Genomic DNA, 13,413 nt, shown 5'->3' with positions numbered 1-13,413 from the left:
GGAGGCCAGAGGCTGACATAAGATGTTGTCCTCAGTTGATCTCCACATTAATTCTTGAGACAGTTTCTGTCACTGAATGTGGAGCCCACTGAATCCGCCTGAGTAGCTGGAATTAGAGACCCATTACAGTCGCTGCACTTTCTACAGGAAATCTGAACTCAGATCCGTATGTTCCTGTGCCAGTCTCTTTATCAACTGAGTCATCTCCCCTGCCCCTAGAATGATAGACTTTTAACTGTAGAAGAAGAAGAAGAAGAAGAAGAAGAAGAAGAAGAAGAAGAAGAAGAAGAAGAAGAAGAAGAAGAAGAAGAAACACTTAGTAGTGGATACCTTGAATGACAGTTCCATATTTTCTCCACCCCAAACATCAAGACCAGGGTCATAAGTTCCAAGTTCATAAAAGTAACTTTTGTCAATGGAAAATAATCCACCTGCCATGACTGGGCACCTACAAAGACAAAGGATCAAGCTGAACTTTTACTCCATGGAAATTAAGCTTCTGGAGTGGGTCCTCTGTGTCTGTGGGGGAAATTTGGAAGCATTTCTGGATGGGTGCAGGGAGGTCTTGGGATGGAGACAGCAGCTTGGATTTCCTGAAGGGTTCATGAGGACTGAGCATGATTAGGGTCAGGGAAGACATGGATGGGACTAAGAGTCTTATTTCTCAATTATATCCTAATATAAACGCTGGGGTTATTATGGACTTCCCTAGGTCAGAGTTAAATTGGGTACATTTCAAATGGAAATTGAGGGTTGGAGGTGGCAAACTAGCTTCTCAGGAAACATATACACATACATACATATAAACATAAAAACATATGTACACACACACACATACACACACACACACACACAAAAGCTTACTACCATAGCCCAGGCTATCCTTAAACTTTCCACCTTCTTGCTTCTGCCTCCTTAGTACTGAGATTGTAGATATGTACCATCATATCTAGTTGACATCTATAATTCTTGATGGTTTTCAGAATAATAGAGTTTTAAAAAAAAACATATTTTCTGTCCTTACGATAGGACTTAGGAGTTCTGTGTACAGTTTCAGACACTTGCCTTATTATGTCAGTTTCTTTAATTCCGGTTTTTGCAACAACATCTGGAGGAATTGTTCTCCAGCCGAAGTTCATGGGCCAGGTGAAGACACCTCTTTGGAAGTTGTCCACTGTCATGTAACTAATTCAGGATAAAAGAAAAAAAAAAGAAATTGCAAGTGCTAAGATTATTCATGGTTCTATTGACTTTGAGAACACAGCTTCATGACCAGTTCAGGGGTGGGGAGTTGCTGACATCTGCGATTCTGCACCACGACCCCTCACCATCAGCTCTGGGAAGCCTCGCTTCAACTCATATCCATCTCTCAGTCTATAGTGGCCATTTTAGAGGGAGAAACAATAACTTAGAAGAATTCATTTGCGCAAGTATTTTGTGATTCTTGGGTTCTAACACAGCTCATGGGAGGACCATCACTCTCTCCTGCTCTCTGCTGTCAGAATGGGTAGTGTTACCTCATGTCCTTGTCATTGATGACTTCAATTACTGGACAGGCCACTTTCTTTCTATTTAAATAAACTCTTTCCAGAAGGGGCTCCAGCCAGCCTACATTACATTCCACATGAGAGTCTAGGAATGTCAACACATCACCTATAGAGTAAAAAGAAAATAATCATTGAAAATTATGGTATGATACAGTGAGTGCACATATTTCATCCTTAAAAGTGTTAGGGGTTGTTTTGAGAAGAATGACCCTGAACATGGGTGTCTTTTTTTTTTTTTCTGATTGAGTTCCTGGTTCCTAGATGTTCCTTTTGTGATAATATGAAATTTCTCGGTATAGGGATTCTGTGGGGTAAGCACCACTCATGTTAAGAAACAACTGATAGACTACTGTAATCAGATTGCGTCTCTGTTGCTGTGATGAAACCATTGACTACAGAATCTTGGGGATCAAAGTGTTGATTTGGCTTAAGCAACGCAATCATTGTCCAGCATGGATGCAAGCCAAGGGCTGCCAGCTTGTTTTCCCTATACGACTGGGAATGAGGGGCAGGGGTGGCACCATCCACAGTGGGATAGATCCTCCCACTTTAATCCTTAATAAAATAATGCTGTACAGACATGACCACATGACAGAGATAATTCTGCAGTTGAGGTTTCCTTCATTCTTCCTATTGTTTTCACTGACCATTCCAGTACCTGGCTGCGTACCATGTCTTACCATGTCTTAGCAACTTGTAAGATGAAGTTCTGTTTGAAGTTTACAGGGTGTAAACTTCAAACCCCTACCCAGATCTAGCCAATGGACAGGACATTCTCCACAGCTGAGTGGAGAGTGGGATATTACTTTCACACGTACTCTGGTGCCTCATATTTGACCATGTCCCCTGGAGGGGGAGACCTGGTGACACTCAGAGGGAGGATAGCAGGCTACCAAGAAGAGACTTGATACCCTATGAGCATATAGAGGGGGAGGTAATCTCCCTCAGTCACAGACATAGGGGAGGGGAGTAAGGGGAAAATGGGAGGGAGGGAAGAATGGGAGGATACACGGGATGGGATAACCATTGAGATGTAACAAGAATAAATTAATAAAAAAAATATTCCAAGCCAAAAAAAAAAAAAAAAAAAAAAGATCATGGGCTTATCTGTTCCTTCCTACAAAGCTGAAGTGCGGACCCATTTTAATTCCTACTTAGCAGATAAAGATTAGAGGGACAAATAGCTAGGGTATCTTTCCAAGGTACCCCCCCTAGGGGGCCATGTAGCATTATGAAAGAGTCGACTACATAGCTCAGGATGGGGCCTCAAATCTGCATTCATTCCCCACCTGGCTCAGATCTTACCTCATTAATATTCTCATTCATTTCTTGCCAGGACCTGAGGGAAGTAGCACCTGCTTAAAACATCTTTTGGAATCCTATATCGGCTTTATTTGGGAAAATCTCCTACGCATGGATGCCACTGCTCCACTTTCAGCTATTTTGTTTTAAAATAAAATCTCAGGATTGTGTTAGATAAGAAATGAAGGAACTCCCTGTGAAGCTAGTTCCTGACAGTGTCTCTAATTGTGGTAGGATCATCTCTGGACATTGTGACCCCCCAGGATGATGCACAGAGGCTGAGAGCCACGAGGAAATTGGGAGAGGACTGAAGTTATTCACAGATGACTCGTGTCCTTCGACTTTTACACCTTATGGTAAATTTCTAAGATCTAATCAGTCTTTGAACAAATGGCTAGTAGTCCTTACTATTATTATTATTATTATTATTATTAATTATTATTATTTTGATGAATTGCTTAATCTCAAACTCAGAATCTTGCTTGTAACCTGGTATAATTTTCTGTTTTCTAGACCTGTGTACTGGTAATGCTGGATGGTTTGGAGATGGGCTTTATGAACATCAGCAGCAATAAAACAAAATAATAAAATAAAATAAAATAAAAATGGCCAACCTCAAGTTCCTCAGTGTGCCAGATATCTTTAGCTCCTTTAGGACAATGGCACCATGCAGGGACATTGTCACATCATCAAGTAGTAGCGCTAGAGTGGTGTTTTTATAGTTTCTACAGGAACATGGAGCTGGCTTGCCAATTAATTTTGCTTAATGGCTTTTTAGAGATACTGGGGAAACCTGCAGCAGAAACACACTGTGGAACTTTATGAATGATGCCCACTGATGTTTTTGAGGAAACCTTGGAGTAAGACCAAGAGTTTGATGCTTCTCGTTGGGGACTTACTTGAAGTTAGTAAATTGAGTATATGAATGCTCATGACAGTGTTAAGAATTTTGCTGAGTGACCTGTCCTGGGGAGGCTGAGACTCTTATCCTTGCTTCTCACTGAGGAGCTTCCCTGATGTACAGCGTACTTCTCTTTGGTGAATAATTCTTAGTCATCTATTGTCCCTTTCCTGCCCATAGCGTGTTGATGTCCTGGTTGGGCCTTTCAAACTCTTCAGTCAGCAGCCGATTGACTATATCTTTTTATGAGCATTGAACTCAGACACCCTGAGCTCTGAGGGCACCATGGGCGTTATTAATGGTAAGAGGATGAGCTACTGATTCTTTTAAAGATCCTTGCAGCTAATTAAACCTCCAGTCTGCTTGAATTGTATCACTCTGTGTCCTTGACTGTCTAGCTTTGTCATGTTAGCTGGATTTTTTTTTTCTTTGAATCCCATTGAGTGAATAAGTTGAGGACAGAGCTGGCATGGCCATACAGACACTGGACTCAGTTTCTCAGTTTTTGTCTGTTTGTCTAACTGAAGCATCCCTGAGAACATTTCTATTCAGGATCTTTGCTAACCTCTGGTTTTCAAGGAGTCTTTAGACTTCTTGCAGTTTCCAACCCAGGACTGCTCCTAAGGCTGGAGAATACTCAGGGCACTGAGACAGGTATGCTCAGCAGGCCCGTCAGCCCTGTTCAAAGGCAATCCCTGAAGTAAGTCCTTGACGAAACTTCGCTCGCTCAGGTGTCAGGCTCACTTCCAGAACCATGGCGCATCCTTAGCGAGGATGCTACTAACCCAAAGTGGCCTAACTTTCTGCTTTTCCACAAGCTCTCAGGCACTGGCCTTCCAGTAATGCTGCCCAGTGCATTGCTTTTCGAACCATGAATTCCACAGGAGATGGTGGCATAAAGTGGAAACAAATGCTCTGAATCCTTATAGCAATTTTATAAAGAATTTAGGAATTTATTATTCACTGTTTTATATGTGTATTAATCCCTTACTATGCACAAAAAGTTGGTTCCAGGCTTCCTCATAAGACCATTCTCAGGTGTCAACATTGGTTATTTATATATAATAGTGTTTTATATAAATAACCATATATATTTTATATAAATAAAAGTGGTTATTTATATATAATAGTATTTCCTGCATCCTTTCAACCATCCCTGAACTACTTATGGTACCTAACCTTATATAACTGTTGTGGTACTGAGTTATCTGGGGGAGGGGGATAACAAGAAAAACCAGTATCTGTATGTTTAGTACAGATACACTTTTTTCAAATATTTTTAACCCAAAGTTGGTCGAGTCTATGGATGTATGGATGCATAAGGAGGGCTGGCTGTACACATGTATTTACATATACAATTATTTTAAGTGTTAAAATGGACCTGTGTTCTCTATATCATTTAAAATTTTTTATCTTAAAGAAATTTCTCTTACTATGATTTACAATGGGATAGTTCTACAAAACTTAAAGGTGGTGAAAGTGTCCATTTTAGGTTCCTTGGGCAGAATTTTTTACTAGGAAGCAGTGAGAGATTAAGACGCACATAGCTAGAGTTTTCCAGATGGAGATCCGTGACCCTTCAGGAAGCACTAGGTCAGTTTGGTGGAACTGTCCAGTAACACAGAAGGAAAGATAGGATGCGTAGCACATGCCATTTGATGAAATTTCTTCCATGGTTATGCATGTATTTATACAGATAGCTGGACTGTGATGTAGAGTCTATTTCTTAACTGAAGCTATTATTAAAGAATTTGACATTTACCACACCAGCACCGGGTCAATGTTCTCAAAGGTATTGAACGTTAAACACAAATTTAAACTTTTACATTTGGATTTGCTAAACTCAAAGACAGTATTTTATGGAAAGAAGGGCAACCGATTGCCACTGTTTCTAAGGAAGTTCTCCCAAAGTCTCCCTTTCATACTGCTGTCAATAGCTGGGTTATTTGGGAGGTCATTGCCAGTATACTTTGTTCTCTGTGCAGGTGGATAAGCAGCCTGGCTTTCACGCTATATTCATTAAGCCTCTCCACTTTAATGTCTACATTCCATTTAAAGTGAACATGGGCTGTTAAAAAACAAAACAAAACAAAACAAAACAAAAGGCTCATTGTATTCCCAGACCTACTCCTCCAGTTAAGGCCCCATCATCCCTCAAGTTGCTCTGATTCCAGTTCAAGGGTTTGTTTTTTTATTACTCTCATTCCCCCACTTTTATCTTGTCTATCTGGTGGTGCATCCTGTAGCCTCCACGCCCAGTGTAAATTATGAATCTGTCAGTTCCTCCCGCTGCCCCTCGCTCCCCTAGTCCAGGACAACTGTAATAGCCGTCTAGGTGAATTCTTCACTTCTCTCCTCTCTCTGACATCCATTTTCTATATGGAGGCCGAGCCTGGGCTTTTAAAATGCAAATCAGACAATTTAGCTCTCTATTCACTGACCTTCACTGGTTTTCCAACATTCCTTGCCCGGCATACGGAAATGTACAGAAGTTTTATTTTTTGTCTTTTCCTCCAAATGAACCTCTGACCACTCTGCTTGGTGGTCCATTCTCAACAGCACCTATGAATTCCTTCTCTGCTCTGAAACTGTCCAGCTCCCTCTACACTGGAACATTTGCACATGGGAATATTTTTCAGCCATGTGTCAGCTGATAAGTTCCTTTCCTACATTGTTTCTTAACTATCATATTTTTGCATTATTCGTAGACTGATGTTACTAAGCAAATTAAGCTCGGAGAGACAGTTAATTTTTAAAACACAGTCTGTCAAGTAAGGGTGATGGGGGATAAACAATATCAATGTAAGTGATACACATGGATAAAAAATTCATAATGAAACATTAGTTTTTTTCAATGAACACATGGTAAAGAAGTTACTGTTAGGCAAAAAAAAACTCAGTGATAACAACACATGTACTTAGCATGCACAAGGACCCTTGGTTTAATCTTTAATATTATAATTGGTAAATGGGAATAGATACAAATTAAAAAAATTCTTAGCTACCACTGCATTGCCAATTTTGTCATGATACATTTGTTTTCACTTAGAATTTCTATTACAAATTGTAATAGATAATCTGTAAGTAAACTAATACAAGTCAGTGGTTCACTAAATTGGATTTTGGTGGTATCCATACTCCATGGGCTCCCTATGTGAGGTCAGGAGATTCTGTGTTTCATCTCCCCAGGAAAAGTCAATAATACAACAACAAGCCACTCTCCAGGAACTCTCGAGACCTTCAGTGACAGACTGAGACCACAGACATGCTCAGCCACATGGCCTGAGCTCCCAGACTCTTCTGTGTGGGTCAGCCATTGTTGGACTACTCCGACTGTGTTGTGTAAGACAATCTAATAAATCTCCCTTCGATATGCATCGAGTCTACCAGTTCTTTTCCTCTAGGGAACACGGACACAAAGGGATCAACTCTTTCAGCAAACCAATAGGATGGTAAGAACACTTTGGGGATCAAGATATAAGAAAATAAGATTCCAGTGAGCACCATGAGAATTTATTTACTCCAAGCTGATGGCGACTGGCAATGCCAGGGCTTCCAGAGGTGGAGTGGTGACGAGGTGGCTACAAGCAACAGAGTGAAAGTAGATGAGAGTGCAGATGCTGGACTCAGGTGTCTGGGTGCGGGTACCTGCATCCTCAGTGAGCAGCTTGAGGGAATGGAGGTAACTATCTGAAGAAACAGAGTTGCAGGGGAATCTGATAGGGGAGAGGTCAGGGGAAAGGGTAGGAGAAGAGATGGGCAGAAAAGAAGACAGGAGATGAGATCTGGAGATATCTTTACTACACATGAAAATGATAGCTTGAGAAAATTATAGAAAAGCTGTTTTATAAGGTCTCATTCTAAAAACCTATCTGAGCAAGGGACAGCAGTACAAGCTAAATCACCATGTAAAATGTGTGGGTATTAGGTTAAGCTTGTGAAGTAAAGGGTCAAACTACAGTTACTTCCAACTCCCAAAGGAGAGGTCTAGTTGTCAATATCTTAACTTAGTATAACCAGTAGTCAGTAGTGGGACAGCTTGACACCATAGGAAGAAACAAGAACTAGGCAATGGCTGTGACCTGTAATCAAATTGTATATATTGGCCTTACTCAAATCATTTATCCTACAGGTAACGTGAGGACTGAAACTCCAGAACATTCTCAATTGTACAAATATTTTGCCTGAAATATTAAAGTAACACAACAATATGTCAATGTAATGTGTAAGGTTGACTAGACTGTGAGACTAGAAGGAAAAAATAACCAAACAAAGTGCATGGAACTTAAAAAGATCTTGGATTTAAAAATACTGGGAATAATGAAAAAAGTTTATAAGAATGTATATAGGTATTTGCTATTTTTCAATATAAAAGTATGCTTATTTAAGAGAACGTTCCTATGTTTTCAGCAATGCCCAGTAAAAACTTGGGTGTATAGTTTCATGGTTTCACAGTGTTTGTGAATTCCTTTTCAAAGGCTTAGAAAAAAACAATTAGTGTATCTCTCTCTCTCTCTCTCTCTCTCTCTCTCTCTCTCTCTCTGTCTCTGTCTCTCTCTCTCTCTGTCTCTCTCTGTCTCTCTCTCTCTCTCTCTGTCTTTCTCTCTCTCTCTCTCTCTCTCTCTCTCTCTCTCTCTCTCTCTCTCTCTCTCTCTGTGTGTGTGTGTGTGTGTGTGTGCCTGTGTCTGTGTCAGTGTATCTGTCTGTCTAACTAAGCATGCATCTCACAAGGCTAGAAATTAATATCCATATGAGACCATATGGACATTTATGGATCTATTCTTTCAAAATCTGTTTGCTTGAAAAACAGCATAAATTAAAGCAAAACTGTGATGAAAACCAAAGCGGAGCAGTTCCTTACCTGTTGCGTTCCGTGCCCCTGCCAACCTTGCTCTGATCAATCCATGTCTTTCTTTGAGGCGAAGTATCCGGACTTTTGGAAACTGAGACATGTATGTATCCAAATTAGCTTTTAGGTAATCTATATTGGAAGAAGAACAAACCAAAAATACTTTAACTAACTGGATTTTCTAGAACTGTCTTTGCAGTGTCAAGTCCAAAACTATGATGTCATTCCAGTTACCAAAATGTGTCTCTTGAGCCATAATTTTATTTGATGTCATCTTATTGAAAATATTTTATGTGGGCTCAATATTTTAAGCTGACCAACTTTTCAAATCCAAGACAGGAGCTTAAGTCATGTGTGCAAATTTCAAAATTTGTAATAATCAAACACAACTATAGTTGGTAAGAGCTACCATCTCTGCCCACACCTCTCTGTGATGAAAGATTTATTGAGTATGTCAAAGGGTCAGCGGGCAGAGCAACAACTAGCGTAGTGTGTTCACATAAGACAAAGGCTGCTGGGGGCTGTATTTTGAAAGACTTGCTTGGTTGGAGTGTCCCCGCTGTAGGCGCTTTCCTGGCACATAATGTTCACCGTGGGAAAAGAAGCAGCCCAGATTGGCTGGTGAGCAGCTATGAGACACTGTGTAGGTGACTTCCAGCTATACAATCTTTGCTATGCCCATAAGGGCAGGCCTGGATAATCAAACTCCATTTCTGGTCTGCAGATTTGATCACAGGACCTAGGGCTTCAGTTCCATGCTTTCAACTTAGAGCATCTTTGCCTTTTAGTTGGCTATAGAGATGTCCAGCTAAGGAACATTTTAGAGAAGTTTAAGGATATATTTACAGTCACTTCTGTAGCGAATGATACCTATCCAAGGTAGGAATGGCTTCCAGCTGTTTTTGTTTTTGTTTTGTTTTGTTTTTAAAGACTAGATTTCACTACATAGCTCAGGCTGAGCTTGAACTCTTGATTCTCCTGCCTCTGGCCACGGGTACTAAGATTACAGGTATGTGTCACCTCTCTGATCTCCCCCAGAATATATGTACAGCTTATTTCCTACTAATTTTGTGTGTCTATGAGTTTTTTTAAAAGAAGACCCTGAAACTGTACAAGATTCAGAGTCCACAAAAAGCTGGATCTGCTCCTCATCAAAGGCTTTCTCTTGCTCGAGAGCTGGCTACTATTTCTGCGGATGCTGTCAGGATCACTTATGTGCATTTTCAGTACTCTTTGGCATCTTATTGCTGCTTGACCTCCTTGTGATTATGGTGGCAGCAACAGCACCAAGGAAAGCATGCCCATCACCATGGTTACAGACCAAGTTTTGGCTGTCTATCTTTAACATCACCATCCATTTGCTGTTCTTTTTTAGTTCAAAAATGCGGGTGAAATTTTGGGACTTCACATTGTGGCATTGCTAGGCCTACTAGACTTCCGGCACATGGAGATATTTGCTAATGCGAAGGGCAAAATTCTTCAATGTAACAAGAGAAAACAACGGGACCTTAAAATCTGTGGCAGCTTCTGCTTCCAGACTGCACAAGAGCCGCTGCCTTTCTGATCCTTTGAAAATGTGTCCACACTTAACAGCACACAGGCTCTTCCTTACTCTTCAGAAGAGGGACTTCCACTTCTTTGCTTTCTGTAGAATTTAACTTTGGCTAGTGACTAGAAAAATAATGTTATTAGCAGGATGGGTTTTTCTCACCGTAGTGAATGAAAAAAAGACCTGTTCATCATCTTCTCGACTTGAATGATCATCTTAGAGAGCGGCAGCATTAAAGACGTTCCTACAGGGCAGGCTGGTCATAATGGGAGCAGCAGATACATGCTGCACAGCAGACCCCAGGGTGAACAGCGACACTCTTAAACATGTATTTGTGGCACGTATGAGTGTTTTGCCTACATGTGCATCTTTGTACTACACACAAGGAGTGCGTGTTAAGGAGAGAAGAAGGTATGGCAATCCTCCTGGAACTACAGTTACAGATAGTTTTGAGCAGCCCTGTCAGTGGTGGCAGGTCTTCTGGAAGACTAGTCAGTGTTCTAAGCCATCTCTCTAGCCTCAATTAGTAATGTATGATTGGGCTTAGGTTTATGTTTTTATGGCTCTACGTGAAACCATAATTTGGCATTTTCAAACACTTAAGCTTCATTAAATTATCCTCTCAACTAAACTGCTATTGCCTCCCAACAAGCTTTAGCATTTCCAGAGTGGCTTCTTACCTTTGGTGCTGAAGTCATCCACCAGCAGAACCTCCTTGATGAGGTGTGGAGGAGAGCGGTTGAGAACGCTGTGCACAGACCGCAGGAGAGCGGACCACACCTCATCCACAAAGCACATGATGATGCTGGTGGTTGGCAGGTCATTGTGAACTAGCTGCTCTGCACACCTGGGTCAGGGTATAAGCACAGTGCAAGAGATATACCACCAACATCACAAAGAGCCCTGAATAATCTGTACACATTCTCTCTCTCTCTCTCTCTCTCTCTCTCTCTCTCTCTCTCTCTCTCTCTCTCTCTCTCTCATCTATCAGTTACCAATTTACATTTGTATCATGGCAATTTTGTTGTATGCCTCAGCAACAGCATTTGTGAAAAGGACTAACAATGCACAATGCAGACATGGTGCCTCTTTTGCAGGTACAACACTGCAGTGAAAAATAACAGAGGCTTTGTAGGTGGTTAGACTCTACTTTAATCCTATGACGCAGATATGAAGTTCAATAATAACTTACTTATTTTTTTTTCTGTGCATCAAGTTTTCACATCTGCCAAACAAAGGTAATGGTCCTCTCACAGTTTTAGAGCCCAGTGATCTGCATAGAAACCGCCTAGCATAGTTGCCGGCACAGGCATTCACTGAGCGGTAGCTATTGCTGTCATTATTAAATTATATACCAGAAGAGAGCATTCTGAGTTATTTAGTGTTACCAAGTAGTTTAGGATTGCCTGTATAGACAACCGTCTGCCAAATGCCAGAAGAGATATCCTTTACTCCACTCAGCCTATGAATGTATTTATGGCACAATGTACATGTGCCAAGCAATCACACACTCTCTCACTTCTCTATTTGGAAGTTCCTTGCTGTGGCTGCTGCAGAGTTGCTGTATTTGAAGTCATTTTGCTGCCATGGAAATGAGAGCCAAGCTAAGAGGGAGCAGGGGCTTGGTGGACCGCACCTCGCCGTGGCTTCCCATGGCTCTGTAGGTCATGGTACATCATTGTGGCGTTTTCTGTGTCTGGCCTGCTTCACTGTTACAGGGCAGCTCCTAGTGGGACCGTCCAAATTGTATTTGCCATTCTGATAACACATCCCTTTTAGTAAATTAATCAATGATGACTGTGAGTAAATAAGAACTTAAGTACTCTGCCTTATTTAAATGTAAAATTCAGACATCATTCCTTTTTTAACAGCTAAATGGCTGACATCATGGACAGACTAACTCTTGGTTATGTTCTGGGTCCAAGACTAAGAGAAACTTTGGTTTAACCTGGCTCTAGAAGTAACCATGGAAGTTTCAATGCCCAGATATAGCATTTTTTGAGAACCGAATCTTCTGTCAAGTACCATGGCTCATTTTTGTTTATCTAATGAATAAGAAACAGATTTTTTAAAAAAACCCACTATAGTTAAACAAGCAACATTTGCTTGTTCTTTGTTTATGGTTGTCAAAGTACTGTTGTGAACATAATCTAATTCAATACTGTGCCAACTGCTCAGGATGTAATTATGTAATGTATTATCACATACTTCTTTAGATGATGCAAAATGAAGCACAAGATGACCAGTGACTCACTCAACATAATTTCCTTGGTTGTCATATACATGGGATGAGAGATGATGTAGTTTTTATTTCCCTGGTCTACAGTGATTTTCTGTACCAATAGAGTGTGGATTGAGACTCAAATAAACATATGGTTGCATATCACTTATCCCTAAACACTGGCTTGGAGAAATTGCATAACTTCTTTGATTTACCAACTATAAAACACGGATTAAAAACTTGTTGTGATTAAATATATATATATCTGATACAGAGTTCATAAGAAATATAAGCAAATCCACCATGCTCTATTATTTCAGTCTTTTCCTAAAATGATTGGCTATCATAATAAACTCAAGGCTTGGAAATATCACACCTAACCCTCATAAAACAGATTTGGAAAGTTTGCACAGAGATTGAGAATCTTTGTCAGAAACAAAACAAGAGATGCCTTACAAGTCACAGATCCATCAGTTTGGGAATGTAAGTTCTTACATAAAACTAATTCAGTCTCCTCATAATATGTGATTAAATTTAAGGAAACATTAGAGGGCTGAAATGAACATGTGCTACATTTTCAGGTGCTGCAAAGTCAAAATAACACATTTCAATCAGAAGTCGTACTCTGATTCTAATGTTAATGTAAAATAACAGGCTGCTTAAATTAATCTTATTCTGTACAAAGAACACCTGCATTGGAGTTTCTATAAAGCATGAGCATTCCTGATTATATTTAAGGATTAAACTAATTACCTGTGGTTGCTGTAATACCTAAGATTTTTTGCTCCGCCATTTCTCCTGATTTATCTATTTTTTTCTTAATTTTGCTATGAGTAGAAAGAAGATACTAGGTCACACCTTGAAAGCTGTGCCTTCCACAGTCTTTAACCAATGTCCAAGTTCATCACCTTCAGTGTCTGCTCACTTTTATGTGATCTCGGCCCCAGTTCAGGCAAGCTTCCTTCCACTCTAGCATTCATTGCCTCTTCCCCAGTTCTCAGTCACCTGCTGCTTAGTGCTGCAAACCCTCTGGAGAAACACTTT

General features: G+C 40.4%; 1 protein-coding gene across 1 annotated transcript in view; it reads right to left on the bottom strand.

The window, feature by feature from the left end:
- The window catches only part of GALNT5 (polypeptide N-acetylgalactosaminyltransferase 5), a 44,073-nt gene that overhangs the window by 17,517 nt on the left and 13,143 nt on the right, over positions 1-13,413 (bottom strand). Inside the window, exons 2-6 of the mRNA XM_084798620.1 lie at positions 10,829-10,995; positions 8,612-8,731; positions 1,518-1,653; positions 1,066-1,185; positions 331-448 (exon numbers count right to left, since the gene is read on the bottom strand). Coding sequence (XP_084654746.1) covers positions 331-448; positions 1,066-1,185; positions 1,518-1,653; positions 8,612-8,731; positions 10,829-10,995 — 661 coding nt within the window. The remainder of the gene's footprint in view (positions 1-330; positions 449-1,065; positions 1,186-1,517; positions 1,654-8,611; positions 8,732-10,828; positions 10,996-13,413) is intronic.

The sequence above is a fragment of the Acomys minous genome (assembly GCF_964271855.1).
Source record: "Acomys minous genome assembly, chromosome: 10".
Lineage (NCBI taxonomy): Eukaryota > Metazoa > Chordata > Mammalia > Rodentia > Muridae > Acomys > Acomys minous.
This window is presented reverse-complemented; position numbering and strand designations above follow the sequence as displayed.